This window comes from Pan troglodytes, chromosome 3, assembly GCF_028858775.2.
Source record: "Pan troglodytes isolate AG18354 chromosome 3, NHGRI_mPanTro3-v2.0_pri, whole genome shotgun sequence".
NCBI lineage: Eukaryota > Metazoa > Chordata > Mammalia > Primates > Hominidae > Pan > Pan troglodytes.
The window spans coordinates 6419525-6442669 of NC_072401.2; the positions used below are offsets into that span (position 1 = coordinate 6419525).

At 47.7% G+C, this 23145-nt stretch overlaps 1 protein-coding gene across 5 annotated transcripts in view; it reads right to left on the reverse strand.

Moving 5' to 3' along the window:
• JAKMIP1 (janus kinase and microtubule interacting protein 1) overlaps positions 1–23145 on the reverse strand; it is a 178317-nt gene that overhangs the window by 71260 nt on the left and 83912 nt on the right. For 3 of the 5 annotated variants that reach the window (XM_054682737.2, NM_001427999.1, XM_016951245.4), the window contains 2 exons: positions 18893–19168; positions 11663–12157 (listed from right to left, as the gene is read on the reverse strand). In XM_054682737.2, coding sequence (XP_054538712.1) covers positions 11663–12157; positions 18893–19021 — 624 coding nt within the window. In that variant the 5' untranslated portion in view covers positions 19022–19168. The remainder of the gene's footprint in view (positions 1–11662; positions 12158–18892; positions 19169–23145) is intronic. The other 2 variants (XM_016951246.3, XM_016951247.2) reach the window with 1 other exon arrangement.

Sequence of the window (23145 nt, forward strand, 5' to 3'; positions counted from 1 at the left end):
GGCTATATGTGTTCTTGGGCCATTCTGACTGACAGCAAATTTCATGGCCATGGATGACTATAAACAGTGTCCAGCTCCCATTAAACTGATTGTTTACTATTAACATGCAGCAATTGGCAGCGAGTCCAGATCATGTGCTGCTTCCAAGGCTGATAACCAACCCAACGAGATGTCCCAAAAAGACAGCTTCAGAAACAATCACTCAAATTCTTATGCAAAACAGTCACCTCATAAAGGTCAGCAGTCTCTTGAAGTTCAGGGTCCTGAACCAGACACCTCCTGTATTACAATGAATGATGTCCATCTGTACAGGGAGGTGTGGCTGCCGTGCCCTGAAAAGTATCCTGTCTCCAGAGAGGAATGATGCTTACTTGGGAAGAGGTCACTTTCCTCAAAGAAGGAGCCAGGTTTGCACGTGGTAGGAGTCGGTGGGGAACAAGTCCTGGCCCAGTGCCTCTGCCCACCACCACTCAATGTGTCTGGTCAACCTGTGTGCAGGGCTCCAGAGTCCCACCTGCCCAGGAGGCTGCATGTTCCCTCTTTTCTGCCACCCTGGCTGGGCTGGGCAGGGCAGTCCCCAGATGTCCTGCCCTTCACCTCCCAAGCAGAGATCACATGGGAGCGGGTGTCACCTGTCACCCCAGTAGACTGCGAGCTCCCTGCAGATGGCCAGGCAGGGTTTTAGCCATGGCCCCCCATGACTCCCCCAAGGGGCTGGCCCAGCAGGCATCTATATAGGGAACATGCATCAAACACATGCCACTGTCAGTTCATGAGTTTTAAAAACAACCATTATGGTTTTATAAAAGCATAAAATAAAATCTCAAACAATCTGTGCTAGCCCTGGGTCTAGCTCATAGCAGGTGCTCACCAAATGGAGTGCCCGGAAAATATATAGCCTCTCTTCCGTAATTTTCTGGCAAAAAAAGAAAGAAAACACTCTCCTTTATCTCCGAGCTGCCTGAAGCTTGATGCGAAAGGGCCACTGAGAAGGCCAAAAATGGGCCACTCCTACCCAACTGACAGGAGGAATCGTGCTGAGAAAACAGCCTGGCCCCAGTGAGAGGGCTTGGCAGACAGGCATGGGAGTAAACAAACCTACCAACCTCCGGGGCCCCTGGGGTCTCAGGAGCTGCGGGCACCCAGCCTAGGCTGGTCCATCGGCCCCTGTTCTCCTAGTTGAGATCCTGAGGCCCGAGGCCTTAAGCTGTGCCTTGATTCCTCCTACCTTGTCAAACTAGTTCCCAACAGTGGCACTCTTTCAAAAATAAAGTTTTAACTCTTATTAGGAAAGGAATGCAGATCCATTATAGAAAATGAAAAATACAGCCAGATGCAGTGGCTCACGCCTATAATCCCAGCACTTTGGGAGGCAGAGGCGGGACATTTGCTTAAGCTCAGGAGTTCAAGACCAGCCTGGGCAACATGGAGAAACCTTGTCTCTGCAAAAAATACAAAACATTAGCTGGGCATAGGTGGTCCTGGCTATTCAGGAGGCTGAGGTGGGAGGATTGCTTGAGCCTGGAAGGTAGAGGCTGCAGTGAGCTGTGATTGCACCACTGCACTCCAGCCTGGGCGACAGAGCAAGACCCTGTCAAAAAAGAAAAAAGATAGAAGAAAGATAAAAAGGAAGAGGGAGGGAAGGGAGGGAGGGAGGGAGGGAGGGAAGAAAGGAAGGGGAAAGAGAGAGACAGCGAGAGAAAGAAAGGAAGGGAGGAAAATTGAACATACAACAAAGAACAGAGAAGGAAACAGAAAGCCCCCATGATGTCAGGATCCAGAGGCAGCCCCTGCCAACCTGTCACCTGCTTCCCCTCACTCTACTTCTGCAAGACAGAGTCCTGTTTGCAGCCATACATCCTGTTTTTTAACCTTCTGTGTTCACGTTCCCAAGTCCCTATAGCTTGTCATAAATGCCTGAGTCATTGTCCTGACTCAGAAACTCGAGGCAGCAAACGCGGATGCAATAGACCACTGGCAGAACACACGGCGCCATCTGATGTGTACGTAACATTTGTGCAGGCTTTTGCACATTTCCTTCGGTAGACTCCTGGAAGTGGAATTAGCACACTAAAGGGCAGGAGCGTGCATAAAGCTGTTGTTTGCACAGAGGCGGGGGGCGTCTGCTATGCACCACACTGCACAGGCTCTGGGCTTTCACAGTGAACAAGACAGACTCAGTCCCTGTCCTTACAGAACTTGGATCCTAGTAGGGGAAAACGCACAAGAAATAATCAAAGAGAGAGAGAGAGAAATATCGGATGAGAAGTGCTGTGGCAAGGATGGGAAAAGGTGGCATATAACTGAGTGACTCGGGGCTGGCCTAGACGATGCTCAGGCAGGCCTCCCTGAACAAGGGACACTGAGGTGGGAGCTACTCAGTGAGAAAGAACCAACGGTGCAAAGATCGGGGCTGGAGCGCTCCCGGCCAAGGACACAGGAGTGCCTGTGCAAAGGCCCTGGGGCTGAGAACAACCTGCCAAAGGCACCTGCTGTCTTCTCTTTTGACACTTAAATTATACCCTACCTTTAAAAAAAAATCCTGGCTAATTTGATTGGGAATGATAGCATCCTGCTGTTTTGATTTGCATTTCATGACGGGTGAGGTTAAACTAATTTTTATATTTAATAGGCATTGCTTTTCTTTGTGAACTGTGTGTTCCCATGGTTGACTAATTATAAATTCCCATTGTTCCTCTTGTAAACTTGACAAACTTTTTATACACTGAGGATATTAACCCTCTGCCACATTGTTTAAAGACTGTTTCCCAGGCTACATCTTCACTCTCCATTTTTCTAAAGGCCTGCATGCCATCTGTGCATCAAATACTCTGTTGAGGAAACTGGGGGTAAAATAATATTTGTCATTATCATTATAACAAATTCATTTTCAGATCCCATTGGACATTGCTTTTAATCCTGTATCATTCAGAATTGAGTTTTGAAAGAGGATCAATGGCCTGAGGCTGAGTATAAAATTCCCACTTAACTTTTACCCTGTAAAATGGGAGTACGGGTTGAGTATCTCTTATCTGAAATGTTTGGGACCAGAAGTGTTACCGATTTGAGGGTGTTTGGATTTTGGAATATTTGCACATACGTAGTGAGATATCTTGGGGATGGGACCCAAGTCTAAACATGAAATCCATTTATGTTTCACATACACTTATACATATAGCTGAAAGGTTATTTTATACAATATTTTTAATAATTTTGTACATGAAACAAAAGTCTGTGTACATTGAAACATCGGAAGGCAAAGTTCTCACTGTCTCAGCCACCCAAGTTGACAGTCTGGGGTTGTTTGGCATCACCATCATTCCTGACAATGAATGTATTTATTTATTCAAGACAGACTCTCTCTCTGTCACCCAGGCTGGAGTGCAGGGGCATGATCGTAGGTCATGGTAGCCTCAATCTGCTGGCTTCAAGCAATCCTCCCACCTGGGCCTCCTGAGTAGCTGGGACTACAGGGGTATGCCACCACGTCCGGCTAATTTTTAAATTTTTTGTAGAGGCAAGACCTCACTGTCCAGGATGGTCTCAAACTCTCAGCCTCAAGCAATCCTCCCACCTCAGCCTCCTGAAGTATTGGGATTACAGTCATGAGCCATCTCGCCCCGTTCTGACTCTGAATTTATATGCTACCAATAAGTAATCACTTCTTACACTAATTCACACATACCACTGATACGGTGGAGAAGATAATGTGCTCATGGTAACATGTGAGCTTGCTTGCATGGGAAGTCTGGGTGTGTATGGAAGCTCTATCACAGCTGATGGGGGCTAGGGGGATCTTTTTTCCCCTTGGGTATGCTAAATACACTGCGTTGTACACCTGCATTTTGACTGCGATCTGTCACAGGAGGTTGGGTGTGCAATTTTCCACTTGTGACTTCATGTTGGCACTCACAGAGTTTCAGATTTTGGAGCATTTGGGACTTTGGCTTAGGGATGCTCAACCTATTTCTATACCACCTTTGGAAAACTCCATAAGGACGGGGGAAGCTTTACAGATCACTTCCCCATTTTGCAACAAAAAAATGCAATAAGAAGCGTTCGTTCTCATCATCATTTGACAAATGGTGTGAGTCAACCATTCCATGGGAAAAGCCAGGCCCATGCTTCCTTAGGCAGCTTGGAGAAACGCAATCTGGTTCCCTTGATCAAAATCACTCAAGACCAGGATGTCAGGTTTTTGTCTGGCTTTGAATATTTCAGAGGTAGTGAAAGCTCTCTCCGTGGAACCGGAAAGAATAATTAAAATGCAATGCCCTTTATGGCTCACTTACATTGTGGGACAGAAAAGCGGTGACTGTGACTTGAATCAGAGATAACAAAAGTGTAGTGTCGAGTTTGGAGTTCGAGAACATGGTTCTGATACGCATGAGTCTGGTTTAACAAGGTGCTGTCCAAAACCACGCCTGCCTGAACACACTTTACACAACTACCACCCAGGTCAGAAAAGAAACATTCCTCGTCGCGTGCGGTGGCTCACGCCTGTAATCCCAGCACTTCGGGACGCCAAGACAGGTGGATCACCTGAGGTCAGGAGTTCGAGACCAGCCTGGCCAACATGGCGAAGCCCTGTCTCTACTAAAAATACAAAAGAGTTAGCCAGGCGTAGTGGCAGGCGCCTGTAATCCCAGCTACCCGGGAGGCTGAGGCAGGAGAATTGCTTGAATCCAGGAGGTGGAGGTTGCAGTAAGCTGAGATCACAGCATTGCACTTCAGCCTGAGCAACAAGAGTGAAACTTCATCTGAAGGAACAAGGAAGGGAGGGAGGGAGGAAGGGAAGGAGGGAAGGAAAGAAAGAAAAGAGAAAGAAAAGAAAGGAAAGGAAGGAAGGAAGAGAGAGAGAAAGAAAGAAAGAAAGAAAGAAAGAAAGAAAGAAAGAAAGAAAGAAAAAGAAAGAAAGAAAGAAAGAAAGAAAGAAAGAAAGAAAGAAAGAAAGAAAGAAAGAAAGAAAGATTGATTCCTGATGCTCGAGAAGGCTGGCTCCTGCCGCTTCCTGATCAACCCCACACCCGGAGGTCATCCACACTCTTACTCTAGCACCTTAGATTAGTTTTTACTCTTCTTAAACTTCATGTGAGTAAAATCATATAGTATGTAGCTTTTGTGCTCATCTTCTTTGGTTTGGTTCTGACACCACGTCTGGGAAATTCATTCATTTTCTTGCCTGTTTTGGAAATTCATTTTTTCCCAGTGCTGTGTAATATCCCATTGACTAAATACACCTTTATCCATCCTATTGCTACATTTATTGCTCACAGAGCATGTTTTCTATCCTTTTCCTTCAGGGAAAGTGGGTCTTTATATTTAAAGTGTGACTTTTGTATTCACTCTGACAATTTCTGCCTTTTAACTGGTTTAGTCCATTTACATTTAATGTAACTACTGATATGACTCCTTTAATTCCACCGTTCTGCTGTCTCTTCTCCATTTGTCTCGTCTGTTTTTTTTCCCTGCTTTGGTCCTTCTTTGCTACCCTCTTTTAGTGCAAACAGATTTCTTTAGTCTCTCATTTTATTTCCCCTATTTGCTTTTTAGCTGTGCCTCCTTGTGCTGCCTTTTTAAACCTTGATTTGTCACAGTCTCCTTGAATTCATAGCATCACGCACCCCCTCAGACAAGACTGAAGGACTGTGCGAGAGCACAGATCCATTTACCACCAACCACCCCCACCCCATCCTTTCTAGATTGTTTTATGCACTTTACGTCTGCATATGTCATAAACCCCACAATACAATCTGATTCTTTTGCTTTAAACAGTCACTTGTGTTTTGAATACATTGAGAAAAAGAGATCGTCTCAGACATTGACTCTCCTTTACCCACTTCTCCTGTTCTTTATTCCCTTCCAAGAGAACTAAATTCCTATCTGGCATTGTTTCTCTTCACCTGCAGAACCTCCTTTAGCATTTTTGGTGGTACAGCCTCTGGCGACAAATAATCTTAGCTTCCTTTTACCTAAAATGTCTTTATTTCACTCTTATTGTAAAATAATATTTTTTGCTTGATGAGAAATTCTGAGTTAACAGATGTCTCTGTTTCGTTTTAGGGCACTTTAGTGTATGGGATGCTACCGAGGGGCGCGGCTGCTCCACGTCCTTGCCATTTCTCAGCACTGTTAGCTTTTTAATTTAGCCATCCTGGTGCCTGGGCAGTGTTGTTTCATTGTGTGCTGTTCTTCCTCTTATAAATATGCTCCTTTTAAATGCAAATACAAGATCCACCATTAAACTTTTATCAATCCTATTTAAATTTCCAATTTTTCTTGTTTTAAACATTTTAGAGTTTAATTTATAAATCATGCACTTCGCCGATTTTTAGTAAGTCTTCCAAGTTGTGGAGCCATCATTATAATCTGTTTCAGAACCTTCCTCGCCCAGTAAGGTCCCTCACGCTCATTTACAGCTAATCTCCATTCCAACTAGTCCCCGTCAGCCACTATAGATTTGGATATATAGATTTGGCTATTCTGGAGATTTCATATAAATGCAAGCATACGATATGAGGTCTTTTGTGTCTAGCTTCTATCATTTAGCATAATGTTTCTGAGGTTCGGAAATGTTATAGATATTGAAGCATATATCAATATTTCATACCTTCTCATTGTTGAATCACATTGTGTTATATAGACATGCCACATTTATCCATTCACCAACTGAGGACATTTGGGCTTCTCCCATTCGTTGACTATTACAATGCTATAAGCATTCATGTACAAATCTTTATATAGATATGTGTTTTCATTTCTCTTGGGTAGATACTTAGGAGTAGAATTACAGAGTCTGTAGGTATCCTTTTTTTAGACTTTTTAAGAAACTACAAACCATTTATCAAGGTGGCTATACCATTTTAAAGTCCTATCAGAATGACGGTACCCATTCCTCCACATGCTAGTCAACATTTACTATTGTCTGTTTTTTTTTTAATAGTCATTCTAGTGGATGAGAATTTATATCTAGTTGTAATTTTACTCTGGTTCCCTGATGATCAATGAGGTAGAATACCTTTTCACATATTTGTTAGTCATTTAATTATCCTGTTTTTGAAATATTCTTTCAAGCTTTTGCCCATTTTTGAGTTATTTTTCATATTGTTTTATAGTTTTTATAATCTGCACAAAAGTTCTTTGTGGTTATAGGTATTGAACATGTCTTCTCTCAGTCTGTAATTTGCCTTGTCTCTCTTTTATTAGTGTCTTTTGATGAACAATGGTTATTTCATGTCCAATGTACAACCCTCTCTGAATAGTATATTTATGTAAATAGTGTACTGTGTCCTGCTTAAGAAATATTTACCATGTCCCAAGATCATGAAAATAGTCTGTTTTCTACTAGTAGCTATATTGTTTTACTTTTTACATGTAGGCCTATGGACCACTTTGAATTAATCTTTGTGGGTAGTATGATATAGCCTTCATACTCTATATACAGAGAGTGTGTGTGTGGTGTGTGTGTGTGTATTTCCTGTTTTTTTTTCTTACAGATAGCTGACCAGTCCAATATTGTCCATTGAAAGATCATCCTCTCTATAGTGAACTGCCACGGTATCTTTGTCCACACACGTGAAGATGTACTTCTGAGCTCTTCTGTTCCATTGACGTGTCTCTCTAACCTTCATCCTACTGTCTTGATTACTGTAGCTTTGTAGTAAACTTTGTTATGGGTTGTATGAAACCTCCAATTTTTCTCTTCTTCAAGATTGTGATTCCACATCCTTTCAATTTTTACATCAAATTTAGAATCTGCTTGCCGATGTCTGCATTTAAAAAGTCTGCTGGTGGCTGGGCGTGGTGACTCACGTCTGTAATCCTAGCACTTTGGGAGGCCAAGGCAGGTGGATCACTTGAGATCAGGAGTTTGAGACCAACCTGGCCAACATGGCAAAACCCCATCTCTACTAAAAACACACACACAAAAAAAAAAAAAAAAAAAAAATTAGCCGGGCATGGTGGCAGGCATTTGTAATCCCAGCTACTCGGGAGGCTGAGGCAGGAGAATTGCTTGAACCCAGGAGGCAGAAGTTGCAGTGAGTTGAGATCACGCCACTGCACTCCAGCCTGAGCAACAGAGCAAGACTCAGTTAAAAAAAAAAAAAAAAAAAAAGAGTCTGCTGGGATTTTGGTAAGGGATAGCACTGAATCTGTAGATCAGTCATGGAAAAACTGATATCTATACTAAGTCTTCTAATCGATGAAAACGATATCCCTTTCCATTGATTTAGATCTCCTTAAGTTTTTCTCAGCAATGTTTTATAGTTTTCAGGGGAGACATCTTACACAACTTTCCTTAGATTTATTCCTAGGTATTTGAATTTTGTGGTGCTCTACTGTAAATGATATTTTTTAAGATTTCATTTTCTAATTGTTCACTGCTGATATATTGAAACAACTTATTTGTGTGTATGTACCTTGTATATGTAGACTTTGATAAACTCACTTATTAATTCTAATAGTTTGTAGGGTCTTGCCATGTTCTGAATGTGTCTCACAAAAATTCATACATTGAAACTTATCATCAATGTGATAGTATTAGGAGGTGGGGTCTTTAAGAGGTGATGAAGTCATGAGGGCAAAGCCTTTATGAAGGGAGTTAGTGACCTTATAAGAGAAATATGAGCTGCCTGCCTCTCTTTTGTCATTCCACTCCTTCTGCCATGTGAGGACATGGCATTCAAGGCACTGTCTTAGAAGCAGAAACTGGACTCTTGCCAGTGCCTGGATCTTGGACTTCCCAGCCTCCAGAATGGTAAGAAAAAAATTTCTATTATATATAAGTTACCCAGTCTGTGTTATTTTGTTATAGCAACAGTAATGAACTAAAACAGGTGTCTTGGGTTTGCTACATCACAACCATAGCACCTGCAAATAATGAGTTTCCCTTTTTTCTCCCTCTCTAAAGACTTTTTTTTTTTTTTTTTTTTTGAGAGGGAGTCTCGCTCTGTCGCCCAGGCTGGAGTGCAGTGGTGCGATCTCAGCTCACTGCGAGCTCCGCCTCCCAGGTTCGCACCATTCTCCTGCCTCAGCCTCCTGAGTAGCTGGGACTACAGGCACCCACCACTGCGCCCCGCTAATTTTTTGTATTTTTAGTAGAGATGGGGTTTCACTATGTTAGCCAGGATGGTCTCGATCTTCTAACCTCGTGATCTGCCCGCCTCGGCCTCCCAATGAAACTTTTATTTTATTTTATTTTATTTTATTTTATATTTGACATCCTGGCCAGTGCAATGTTGACTAGAAGTGGTAATAGTCAACATCTTGTTTAGACCTTGAACTTGGGTGGGAAATGTTCAATATTTCATCATTCTGTATATTACTTGTAAAAGATTTTTGATAGAACCATTTATCATATTAGAGAAATTCCATTCTATTCCTGGTTTTCAGAGAGTTTATATCATGAAGTTGAATTTTACCAACAGATTTTTCTGCATCTATTAAGATGACTGACCACATTTTTTTTCTTTTTTATCATATTATTATGTTGAATTATATTCAGTGATTTTAGAATATGAAGCCAATCTTTATATTTTCAGAATAAACCCAGCTGGGTTATGACTTATTAGCCTTCCTACGTATTGCTGGATTTGATATGTTAATATCTTGCTCGTACTCTTGTATCTATGTTCATAAAAGGTAATCCAAAAGTTTTCTTATCCTGTAATGTTATTGCTTTTGGAATCAGAGTTACACTGGCTTCATAAGTTAGTTAAAATGTGTTCCTAATTCTCTATTTTCTGGAAGACTTTGGCTAGAATTAGTTTTACTTCTTTCTTAAACACTTGAAAGAATTTACTTGTGAAGCCATCTAGGTCTGGGCCTTTCTTCATAGGAAAATTATTCATTACAGATTTAATTTATTTAGGAGCTATAGGACTACTTAGATTTTCTATTTGTTTCATGTCAGTTTCGGTACACTGTGCTTATTCAAGGAATATGTTCATTTTATCGAAGTTTCAAGTTTATTGGTATATGCTGTTTGCTGTGGTTTTATTGACTGTAGGAGCTGTGGTATTTCCCCCTTTACATTTTTGATATTAGTAATTTATTGTCTCTGTTTTGCTTTATCAATATTGCTAAATGTTTGTCAATTTATCAGTTTTAATTAACTCTTGAATTTGTTGATTTTCTTTATCGATTTTATTTCACTGTTTCTTGCTCTTTAAAATTTCCTTCCTTCTACTCTCTGGAGTTTAATTTGCTGTTCTTTTTCTTTCTTCTTGAGATAGAAGCTTAGATACTGGATTTTCAGCATTTCTTCTTTTTGTCTAAAATATGTTTTGCTCTAAGGACTAATTACAACCCACAAATTTTGAAATGTGGTCTATAATGATAAAAGTATGTCATGTCCAGAGTATTCTGCAGTTGTGGAATAGAGGGCTCTGTCAGGTAAGTTCACGTTGGTTAATTGTGTTGGTGAAATCATGTCTTTATTCATTCTTTGTCTGTGTGTTCTACTGTTTGCTGAGAGAAGTGTGTTCGTCCCCAACCATAACTGTGGATTTGTCTGCTTCTCCTTTTAGTGTTGATAAATTTTTTCTTTTATACATTTTGAGGTTTTGTTATTGAATGCATTCCCACTGAATTGACCCTTTATTATTAAGAACTGTCCTTTTGTGTCTTTAGTATTACTTCTTGCCTTAGAGCCTTTGACATTAATACAGCCAGACCAGCTTTGCTTTTAGGAAGTGCTTGCACAGTGTATCTTTCCCCATCCTCTTATGCTCCATGTCACCATGTCCTCATAATTAAGATGTCTCTCTTGTAAATATCACTGTTACTGTTTGATCCAGTCTGAAAATCTCAGCTTACTTTACTTCTTAGCCTCCTGCCCCACACAGCTTCAGAGTGTGACAGACGCCCTGAGGGGCAGACTGGTCATGTGTTTGTGGCGGGCCCCCTCCCTTTGTCTCCTACGTCCAGTGAGGGCATGGGAGCTGTCACTCTGCCTTTCCAGCTGGGCTCGCCAGCCTCCCCCTTCACTCCAGGACTCAGGAGGATCTCCTGTGCAGCAAGCTGGCCTAGGTGGGGCTCCTCTGCTTTCCATTCTTTCATGCCCACTCTGAGATGGCAGAAAGTCCTACTCATCTCTCTGAGGACATCCAATCTTCAGCCCACACCCAGAATCCACAAATGCCCCAAGGGAAGAAAGCAGCTGGCAATTAGGCCGCCTAGGCAGGGCTCTTTCCCCTCCCTTTGGAATCTTAGTTCATCCACACTCCACAGCTTCCACAGATCTCCAGTATCTTTCAAAACAGGACTATTTGCAATTTATATTTTCCCCCTGCTGTTGCAGCCAGTTGGCCGGCCTGCCCTGACCTGCGGCATCTTACCTGGAGAGGGAAGTCTGCTCATGGTTGTTGAAGTAAATGAATCAATAAATGCCCGACACTTAGATATGCTATCACGAGGCATTTGCGACAACCCTCGCTAGTCTCCATTAGGCTCCTTTGACAAATGGGGAACTGTTCTTTGAGCGGATTACCTGCAGCCCCAAAGCCTCCTTACCACACCGAAGACGGCAGGGAGGTTGCTGGGGCCCCAGTGCTGTGAACAATGCCTGGAGCACAGCAGGTCCTCGGAGCTCCGCATTTCCCCCATGCGTGCAGGGAGGGAAGGCCGCGTGCCCGCGGGCGGGGGAGGGGGCGGCACGTACCAGCCTGCGGATGTCGCGCTCGCACTCGCGCTTGATGCGGTGCACCTCGTCTTGGTGCGCCTGGTAGGCGGCACGCAGGTCGGCTGCCTTGGTCTTGTCGGCTTGCATGCAGTTACTGAGCGCCTCCTCTGCCTGCTTGCGCGCTGCCTTGAGCTCCAGGATCTCCTGCTGCAGCCGCAGGCGCTCTCCATCGAAGGCCCTGCGCGCCTCCTCGCGCGCCTCGGTCAGCAGCGCCGTCTTGACCTTGTCGGCCGCGCCGTCGCGCAGCACGTTCAGCGTGGCCTGCAGCCGCTGCAGCTCGCCCTCCTTGATCTTGGCGGTGCGCGCCGCCTCCTGCTCGTGCTGCCGGATGAGCCCCTCGCGCAGCGCCTGCAGCTCCTTGGTCTTCTCCTCATGCAGCTTGGCCTTGAGCTCCGAAATGTAGGCCGTGTGCCGTCGCTGCTCCTGCTCGCGCTCCAGCTTCGCCTCCTGCAGCCGCTCGCGCAGTTTGCCCACCTGCAGCCAGAGCGGCGAGAGAGCCGGTCAGGGTCAGGGTCAGGGTCAGGGTCAGGGTCACAGCTGGGGGAGCTGGCCACAGCCTCCCCACGCCCAAGACACCCACCTGGGCCCACGTTCCCATGGATTCCCCCTTCGGCAGTGCCCTGCAGGCCTGACCCTCCTGCCAGCCCCACTTAGAATCTCTCTTGCTAGTTCCCTGAGATTTTCCCTGGGGGTGGAAACCCCCTGAGGATGCTGGAGAGGCATTCAAGCCTTTGACATCTCTTCCAGGTTGTAGATTGAGACAACCGCTCAATCATAAAACACACCCTGCAGAAATCATCACCAAGACCCAAAAGATTGTAAACCAGAAATATATTTCCAGGGCCCTTTGCGCGGACTGTGGAGTTGGAAAAGACAGACCAGGCTTCTAAATCCTGGGGGGCAGTGAGCAGGGGGCACCATTCTTGTTGAGTGGGGTCCCTAGCTGGGCTGGGGGCTCCAATGCATCACCCACATTGCCACATGAACCCCTCACGGTCTTGGGAAGGAGGTAGCATGCTCCCTCTCTTTCTTCCTCTCTCTCTCTCTCTCTCTTCCTCTCTCTCTCCTCTGTTTTATCATGAGGCAGCCAAAGATCAGAGACAGTCTGGTGAGCTGCCCAGGGTGAGGGATGAGGACCCTGTGCTACCAGGCAACCCACCCCGCCTTGAGCCTATTCATTTTATCAGCAAACAATTCAAAACATTACTTATAAAACGTCCCAAGGGAGTGTGTTCTTAAAACACTTCAAAATGCTTTCTTTAATCTTTTTGTTTCAAATGTCACTCAACACACATTCCACAGGAACGCTTGACAAGCCCTTATTTCCTGAATTCTGCCCATCTCTGAAGACCTGAAATGAATTGCCTCTGGTGGACAAGCTGCTTCCAGGGAAAATGGCAATGTTTTTCCCCAGACCACACTGTTGATAGCATAGTAACATGTTAAAATTAATTTTAGGTGAGAAGTTTTACAATGGCACCTGAGTATTGATAAATCCTTACTTATAACTGCAGGTAAAAAAGCAAATAAAACCAACCCAGGCAAACACACAAGATCAACATCTCCTTTCACCAGATACTCACAATCATAGGAATGAAGCCAGGCGACCAGTCCATGCTCTGTCCACCTTACCCTGGGGGCAGCAATCAGCATCTTTTCCTAGTGGATTTAGCAGCAGGAAGCCAAAACTTTAAGTATTTAACAGAATTGTCCCGGTTATGGACAAAATGGTTTTGACTGTTCTCCCTCCTGCGAGGCAACAGTCAAGTCCCTGGTTAATGCCGACAGCCATCTGGGGCCAGCAGGGTCAGATCCAATGAGATCCTAATCTGCTTTGATGAGCTGCGTTTCCCCAGGCAAATTTCTCTGCCTCTATGGTGGCTGACGTTGTGGGTCGACTTGGCTGGGCCACAATGCCCAGTCATTTGGTCAAACACCAGTCCAGATGTGGCTGTGAAGGTACATTTTATAAGAGATTAACATTTACATCAGTAGACTCTGGGTGAAGCACAGTGCCTTCCACAATGCAGGTGGGCATTATCCAATCAGTCGAAGGCTTTAAGAGAAGACCGAGGTCCCCTGCGGCAGAAGGAACTCTGCCTCCAGGCTGCACTGGGACTCGAAGCTGCAAGATCAACCCTTGCCTGAATCTCCAGCCTGCTGGTCTGCCCTACACATTTCAGATTTGCCAGCCCCACAACTGCATAAGCCGATTCCTTAAAACTAACAAACAACCTCTCACTCTGTGGTGTGTGTGTGTGTCACAACCTATTGGTTCTGTTTCTTTGAAGAACCCTGACTACACAACCTTCCAGAGCTCCAGTTTCCTCTACTAGGAAACAGGGATGTCAACAGCTGCCCCTCAAAGGCCCGTTGGGAGGAGGAAGATGAGGTGACTGTGGGTGGGTGAATGGAAGCCTGTTGTTATCGTGGTTCTGACTTTCTGCATCAGGGGTGGGCAGCCTCGTGTGAGAGACACAGGTAGAGAGGGGGTGAGGAACATGGAAGGGTGGGCAGAGGCCTGTGCAGGGCAGCCCGGGGTGTCTAGGGGCTGCTTCCTGGGAGGGGCAGAGGTGCTGCTGAGGCTGGTGATCCAGGGGTGTAGGGCAGGGATGGTGACAGAGAGGCAGGGGCCTGGGGACCGGGCCCTGCTGGGTCCCTCCAGCTCTGCCCAAAGCTGCCGAGAGCCAAGCCCAGGTGACATGACCCATGCCACAGAAGCAGCAGAGTGAGGCTGGGGTGACCTCTGATGGGCACAGGGCACTCCCTCCCACCACCACTCCATCCAGCTGAGCAGGCCAAAAAAAGCCGCCCAGCACTTTACCTCCAGGTGCCTCCAAGCTACCCCAAGTGTAGAGGCACCCACACCAGCCGCTCCTCAGCATTTGGACTCTAAATGCAGCCATGGCACAAAGGCCAAGAGAGGGAGCATGCCCTGGGGGTGTGGGGGCTGCTGTGGAGAAATTATCTGAACCACCAGCACCACCCTCACTTGCCACTCCCACTCAGAGAGAGTCAGATTCACCCCTTTCCATCCTCATCCTCATCCAATTCAGCAGCACTGGCTCTCCATGTCCAGGCCTGGCCACTTCCCCACTTCCCCCTTGCCCAAGCCACCTGCAGCAGCCCTCCCCACCACATCTTCCATGCTCAAAGCCCTCTAAATCTCATGGGTACCAGTTCACTACTCTGAAACCATCATACATGTATAGTGTTGAACAAAGAAAGTGGATGGCAGAGGGGGAAGCCAGGTTTCCCACTTGGAGTAAGAGGTTACAGACAAGCAAGAGGAGGCTGAAGGGAGCCATGTGGCAGTGGATGCGTCTTGGGACATCTGTAAGAACTCATGTTTGACTTTGTATGGATATAGATGTCATATATGGAAATATTTACAGGTATGTGTACATACGCAGGTCAGTATACACATATATATTCCTTGTTCTGGCAGCTGAGAGGGCCTAGAAACAATGACACCGCAGCAGTGATGGGCACGCCTGGTGCCTGGATCTTTGTTTCTAATGCCATTCTCCAATAAAAGGAACCAGGACCCCTTAGAGAAACTGCTGGGTCTAGCGCTGGGGTAGGAAATATACAAGATGAGCCTGGGGCACCTTTTTTTTTTTTTTTTTAGTCGGAGTCTCGCTCTGTCCCCCAGGCTGGAGTGCAGTGGCATGATCTTGGCTCACTGCAGGCTCTGCCTTCCAGGTTCACGCCATTCTCCTGCCTCAGCTTCCGGAGTAGCTGGGACTACAGGCACCCGCCACCGCGCCCGGCTAATTTTTTTATATTTTTAGTAGAGACAGAGTTTCACTGTGTTAGCCAGGATGGTCTCGATCTCCTGACCTCATTATCCGCCCGCCTTGGCCTCCCAAAGTGCTGAGATTACAGGCATGAGCCACTGCGGAGCCTGGGGCATCTTATAATGCCAGAAAGTAAGGAAGTGCTCCACAAAACCCCCAGAAAACTGCCCCTGTGAAGCCTTGGGTTCTGCTTGTCCCTGCACTATTTTCTAAAACCTCTGATGGAATATGCCCAGGGCTGCTGTATTGCTGGTTTCCTGTGAGGCTCTCTACCCATCTGACTTGAGGACAGGGTCTGTCTCTGAGTTACTTCCAAACACTTCTCACTCAGCCCAGGCATGGAGCATGCGTGCCAGGGGTTTGCAGATGAACAGACAGACACGTTTACCACCCTCCTTCATCCTATAGTGTTCAACAGGGATGCTTTGCTAAAATGCCAGCACTGTAAATGGGACATTGACAGTGATTGTGAGATCATATCAAAGTAACACTTCAATGCAATTGTAAAGTTTGCATTTATGTTTTTTGTACCAGTCAATAAGCACATTGCTGAATTCTCAGAGAATTGAAATTCTCCCAGCAGCCAGATGGGTAAAGTCAACCTGAAGCGGCCACAGGGATGGCTGGATTGAGAAAATAAGCAGCCAGCGTGCATCCAAGTGGAAATTGCCACACGTCCCAGAGGCAGGGAGGCAGCCTGGTAACAGGGAGGCCCAGCCTGGGGTCCGCATGGGCCTGGCTTTCAACCCAGCAATACCACCTACTGTGCTGGCCTCGTGTGTGGGGCTAAACTGTGTCCCCCTGAAAATCATATGTTGAAGTCCTAACCCCCATGACCTCAGGATGTGATTCCATTTGGAGATAGATCCTAATGAGGTCATTAGGGTGGGCCCTAATCCGATTTGCCTGGTGTCTTTGTAAGAAGAGAAAATACAGACATGGACAAACACAGAGGAGAAAGCCATGTGAAGACACAGGGAGAAGGCGGCCGTCTGCAAGCCAAGGAGAGAGGCTTCAGAAGGAGCCAATCCTGACACCTGGATCTGTGGCTGCCAGCCTCCAGGACTGTGAGACAGCAAACATCTGTTGCGTAAGCCGCCCTATCTGTGGGACTTGGTTACTGCGGCCCTGGCAAGCTAACACACCTGGGCAAGTCCCCGCCCTCTCCAGCCCTTGGCTTGCTCACCTGTAACACAGGGGAAGCCACACCTGATCTCTCAGGTCACTGCCAGGGTCATGACACCCTCTAAAGCACCTGGTGCTATCTGCACAGTAGGCATGTAAAGGTCACCCTGATGGTCATGTGAGCGTATGACAGGCAGCACCCAGGCCCTGTGTGCGACTGTCTCATTCATTCCTCAAACAACCCAGGAGGCAGACACCTTAGAGGTCCCCATCTACAGATGGGAAAACTGAGGCAGGGGGTTACACAGCTTATAAGACCTCAGGCAGGGGTGGTGGTGGAGAGGGGATTTGAGCCCAGGCAGTGTGATGTGAGTGAGCAGCTTTCCCTGTCACCACAGCTGCTGTAGCTATGTCCAGATACAAGCTGCCAGCCCTTACACCCCCAGCCAGTCAGCCCCAGCCCCAGCCCCGGAGGTGACCTGGCCTGTTGACCTGGCTAAAGGGTGTACAGGTCAGCATCACCAGCATCCATGTCTAAAAGAGGCTGGATGCACTCGGCCTGGAATCTTGAACACCTAGGGATGGAGACAGGTGCATCTGTCCCCAAGTTCCAGAAGCCCAGTCCCCTGGTCCAGAACTCAGCCTCTGCTCTGTGCGGCCATCCTGAGCTGGGGTTGCAGCCAGATCCCAAGCCCCAGCCCCGTCCCCACCTGGAAGCTGGATCTGGCCCAGCACTCCATTGGCGTCCTGAGTCCCAGCTCAACAAGACAGGGACGCCTGCTGCAATTCCCCAAGCAGCCTCCACCCGTCACTCCAGGTACTACAGCAGGAGCCAGAGGGCACCTTCGGGGCTTCAGGTAGACCTTCAACTGCTCGAGCCACCCAGGAGCAAGCCTGCATCTCCATCCTCTTTCTGTGCTCAGCCTGGCTGGCAGCTCTTCTCTGGGCTCACAGAGCCCTGGGCTTGCTCTACCCTCAAGCCCACCCAAGTCAGAACCAGGCCACCAAATAGGACTGCAGCTGTGCCTGGGCACCAGATGTTGATGGGGCTTTTTATTGCATCCATTAATCAGATCCTCATGACCATCTTAAACCGGACAGCTATAATTACACCATAATAGCTGGTGTCAGATGAGAAGACAGAGGTTTCGGAGACTTTTAGTCACCTGGCCAAGATCATGAGACCAGTTAGGGGACAAGCTGAGGTTTGAAGCCGGGTCTGCCTAGAAAGCCTGTGCTCCTCCCCTCTGTGACAGCCCGTGCTTTAATTAGACTGCCAGCACCCAACCAGGCACTGTCCTGACCAGCTCCAAAGCTCAAATCTGCCTTAGGAGAGAGGAAAGTAGCTCATATCGCAGAGCCAGGCTCTGTTCCAAGCTCTTTACCTAGCAGAGCCCTGAGTCCAGACCACAGCCCCATCACCTCTAAGAAAGCACATATATGGCTTACAAGACCTCATGGCAGCATAAACCAAAAATAAACTTTGAAGCCTCCTGACCATCTGAACGGATCCCTCCTCTCCACCAAGGGTCTTCCAAAGTTAACCTGAAAAGCTAGTTCAGGCCATGATGGGAAGCGGGGAAGTGGGACATACCTCACTATGCCCTACTCCCTTTTGGAATTTAGGAAAAGCTGGTACCGCCATGACCCTGCTGAATTAAACTAAACTCAGCCTGAGGATGCCTTCATGCATGAGTTCCTATACAATGAACTGCAACCTAACTTAGCAGGCAAACTAACCGAAAGCTTGACTTAGGAGCATTTTTAAACAAATAGCCGAAGCTCAGCCAATCACAGCAGCTGAGCATCAGTAAATCGCAGGTGAACCATGGATCAAGGGTCAAGCTGTAACTGATCAAGTAGCCTCAGCACCTCTTCTGTTTTCTGTCCCCATAATGAATGCTGTCTGACCACATGCAGGTTTCTCTGAACCTGTTCTGTTCTGGGGACTGCCCCATCCTCGAATCGTTCTTTGCTCAGTTAATCTCTGCTAAACTGAATTTGTCAAACATTTTTCTTCTGACAACCCCCATCTTGCAGGTAAGAGAAATCAAAGAATGAGGTGTTCAGTGGCTTTTTGAAGGTCACAGCAAGCACTGGTAGGGCCCAGACTCCTGCCCAGCAGTCTCTGTACTGCAAAGGGACAGACAGCAGGGCAGAGAGGGGAAGCGCCCCCCCTCGGCCCCCCTCCTGGAACAGGCTCTTCACACACATGCCTCAGGGGCAACACTGCCCAAAGGGACATTTGCAGCCCAGCCGCTGCTGAGCTGGCGCCAACCCCCACCTTGCTTTTTTCCTGCTGGAACTCGATCTGAATGCTGGTCAGCTTGGCCCGCAGCTCCTCGTTGGCCATCTGCACCGCGTCCGTCTCCATCTCGGGCTTCTCACCCTTGCTCCGGCCTTTCTTCGACATGCTTCCCCTTGGGTCAGAGTGCTGAGATCCTGCGGCCCACACCCGTTCACGCACGCCAGCCAGCAGGCGTGGCTACCAGCTCCACCGTGCTAACCAGTCGCGCAGGACTCAGCTCGCCCTCCGAGGAAACCACCATCACTTGGGATCCTGAAGGAAGGAGGGAAACTGAGTTAGCAGAGACAGAAGGGTGGGGAGCTGGTGTCCCTGCCTCGGGCACCCTGGGCCAGGCACCTGCCTCATCTGGAGCATGACCTGCCACTCCCAGACTGACCTAGAGCCTTCCCGATGGGGGCTGCAGCAGAATCGCTTGGAGGTTGTTAAGGCGTGGAGTCCTGGGCCCACCCCTAGAGAATCTGATTTGCATTTCTAACATGCTCCCAGGTGAGGCTCCCAGGTGACCACACCTGGAATAGCTTCAGTCCATCCTGCTCCCATCAGGATGAGACCAGCCCATCTCAGCAGCCTGCAGACCATGGTCTGCCAACATCAGTGAGCCTGTGTCTCCCAAGGTGCTTCTTCTAAAAAGCAGGGCCCTGGGCCTCATCCAGAGCTTGAAGCATGAGGAGCATGGTGGTCCAGGGAATCTGCATTTCCATCCACAATCCCAGCAATTCTGGAGCAGGGCATGAGGACCACACTTAGAGAAATGGACTTTTCGATTTCAGAGGTTAGTGGTTTCCTTCCCTACTAGGTAGGTGATATCACCCAGTGTTACAGAGGTTGACTGCTGGTGATGTCACTCAACTACTGAGAGAGGAAATAGTATGAACCTTATCAAGGTCCACAGCTGGAAGCGGGTCAGCCAGGACTGAGCCTAATCACCGCCCCAAGCTGCCTCGGAAAGCCCGCCTCTGCTCTCCCTTCCCTTCACCACGTCTCCTTCTCGTTTTCCATCTGACAAACTGTAATTGACTTAGTTCTCATCTATGTCCCCTACACGAGGATGGGTTCCCAGTAAGCAGGGCCTGGGCCTGCTCTGCGCCTGCTGTGTCCTCCATGCCTAGAACAGAGGGCAGCACGTAAGGATGCATTCCATCAGGATCCGCCAGGTGCGTGAATGAATGAGTGAGTGAGTGACAGCAGGAGAGTCATGAGGCACCCATCATGTGCCAGGGCCTGTGACAGGAGCTGGGAATCCTGTCCTATCATCTTTGGAACACCTGGTGAGAGAGGATTTTACTAGGCCCATTTTAGAGATGAGGAAATGAAAGCACAGAGAGGTGAAGTCAGCTACCTAAATCCACACAGTCCGTGAGTCGTGGCGTTGGGATTAGATCACGTAGGGAATGAATGCAGAGCGAGGAGGGAACACTCCAGTGTCAAGGAATGCTAACTTGGGAGGTTGGGCAGATGAGACAAAATTGGCAAGGAAGGCCATGAACAGGACAGAAGGAGAGAAAGCACCACGGAGGCTGCAGAAGATGGTGTGTCTAGAAGAAGGAAGGCTCCAACAGCGGGCAGCCCCAAAGAGGTCAAGGTGAGGACCTGAAGCTGGACATTGGATTTGGCCTCCTGGAGTCCATGTGACCTCAGCCTGTGGACAGGAGATGCAGGAAGTACAGGACAGGGGTGCCCAGGGATGGTCTGGGGTGGGGTCTCCCCAACGCCAGTGCATCCAGCAAGTTGCAGATGCTCAGTGGCCATGAACTGAAGTCAGGCAGGACCTGCTAGCCCTGGGGCCCTGGGACATCCCTCCAAGCTACAAAATCTGGGAGGCAGTGATGGAGGTCAGCTGCTTTCCTCCTGAACAGGAGAGAGTGGTGTTTCTTAACACACCACGAAGGATTATTCTGGGCTAATCAACATCACCGCTGATCGATTCCAGAAAGGTACATTCTGTCTTCAGATAAGTATGAACTCCATTTGCCTTGATCTGACTTAGAGCTTGATACATAATTCATTCCTCACCTCCGCTGACCTGCCGCTTTTATAACCACAGCAGTTCTCAGAAATCAGCCTTCGAGTCTGAAGTGCACCTCCCCATGCCCTGATGGGCAGGAAGACACACAAAATACAACACCAAAAAAGGAAGCTTGCTCCTTTTTATTCCTTTCTGTGGCCACTTCTAGGAATGTGCTTTAAGGAAATACCAGAGATACAGTCTCTGATAGAAACACTTGGATGTTCATCCCAACAACACAAGGCTCAGCCAGAAGGGATAGGTTAAGTAAATGATGTCTAAGCCCCGACAGAAAAGTCCACAGGGGGAAAAGGTCAGTACCACAAAGAGTGAAAAAGGTGAAATAAAAAAACAGGCTGGGTGTGGTGGCTCACACCTGTAATCCCAGCACTTTGGGAGGCCGAGGTGGGCAGACTACCTGAGATCAGGAGTTTGAGACCAGCCTGGCCAACATGATGAAACTGCCTCTCTACTTAAAATACAAAAAATTAGCAGGGCGTGGTGGTGTGCACCTGTAATTCCAGTTACTCAGGAGGCTGAGACAGGAGAATTGCTTGAACCTGGGAGGCGGAAGTTGCAGTGAGCCGAGATCGTGCCATTGCACCCCAGCCTGGGAGACTCCATCTCAAAATAAATAAATAAATACATAAAAATGAAAAACAAATACAATTTATAGTTTCAATTTTCTGCTATATATATATTTGCTCATTATTTTCACTCAGTCACAAATATGTGTTGAGCACCTGCAAGGTGCCAGCCCTGCACCCTGGGGATACGGTGGAAAGGACATGGCAGCCACGCCCCCAGGATACTGACAGGGACCACCCGGGGGATGCAATTATAGGTGATATCTATTCTCTTCTTTACACTCTTCTAGGTAAGTACAATTTTCTACTTCAATGACTGCTTTTAAGAGGAAACAGTGCAGTTTTTTTGTTTTGTTTTGTTTTTTAAGAAAGGCAAGAAAAATATCTGCAATTAGCCAGGAAGGACACCACTAAAAAGCTGAAGAGAAAGCAAAAGGACCACGTCCACAGGAGCGGCCCACTGGCCTCGCAGGCAGGATGGGGCGGCTGCAGGTCTGTCAACTCTTTGGGCTGCCGGTGGGGGAAAGGGCTGCCCTGCCCTGTGTGTCAAGTGTCAGCTCCTCTGGGTCAGAACCTTAGCTCCCACCTTTGTGCACCCCACCCCGTGCCCAGCCCAAAGTCCAAGCTCGATCCAATTCCAGGATGAATAAATCTCCATGGGCTGATGCCAAGCCTGGTACTCTCAACACCCTATGCCAGACACTGCCAGGCTGGGCCACAGTGAGTGTGGAGATGAATGGAGTGCAGGAGGGGAAGATGTCCAAAGTTCTGGGCCAAGTCAATCTCGGAGCTCAGGGTGGGCCCCAGCAGCCGGCCTCTGTGCCATGGACACACTGTTGATAGTCCTGACGCTCACAGCACCACACAGCATCACTGTCATCAGCCCCTCTGGCTGCGGGCTGCGCAAAGGTCTCGTCAGCAGGAGCAACAGCAGGGAACTCTCCTGCCTGAGCTTAGCTTGGTGTCTGCTGCGCCCGGGGATTTTCATTCTGAGCCCACTGCCCACCAAGGAGGAGATGGCACAGCTCACTGTCGAGGAAGGAGCACAGCACTGGCTCAGCGCCGCAGGCTGGAGGATGACTGCTCAGGACACACAGCAGGCGGAGTCCTCAGAGAAGGCTCCTTCCTGAAGGCACGGGGACCTTGGACCTGCTGACCCTGCACCTTGTCTGGCATATAGGCCAAGGTTGGCAAATATTCATCTCCTGCAAACCAGTCCTGTTGGCCCCAGAACTGAAATATCTCTGCAGCCCACCCATCTCTGACATCACATGTCCCCTGTCCCAGCCTCCATGTCGTTTGTCTGTGCCTTGGCAGTGCCGGTGCCCTTTAACTGCCTACAGGAAATTAATATACCGGGCATGCAGGAGGACCAGACAAGGTCCCAGCCATCACAGAACTATCTAGTCAGGAACACCACTATGGAAATGAATACATAAAACAATGATGGCTTGTGGTAGGTGCTGGAAAGAACAAGTCTACAGGGCACTGTGATACACAGCTATCAAATATCACCTGTCACGGGCAGGCGGTGGGGAGGGTAAACTGCCAGACCACGTGGGGGTTCTACACCAAGCACAGAGTCAAGACCAGCTATATATTTGCAGCCCAGTGCAAAATGAAAACGTGAGGCTCCT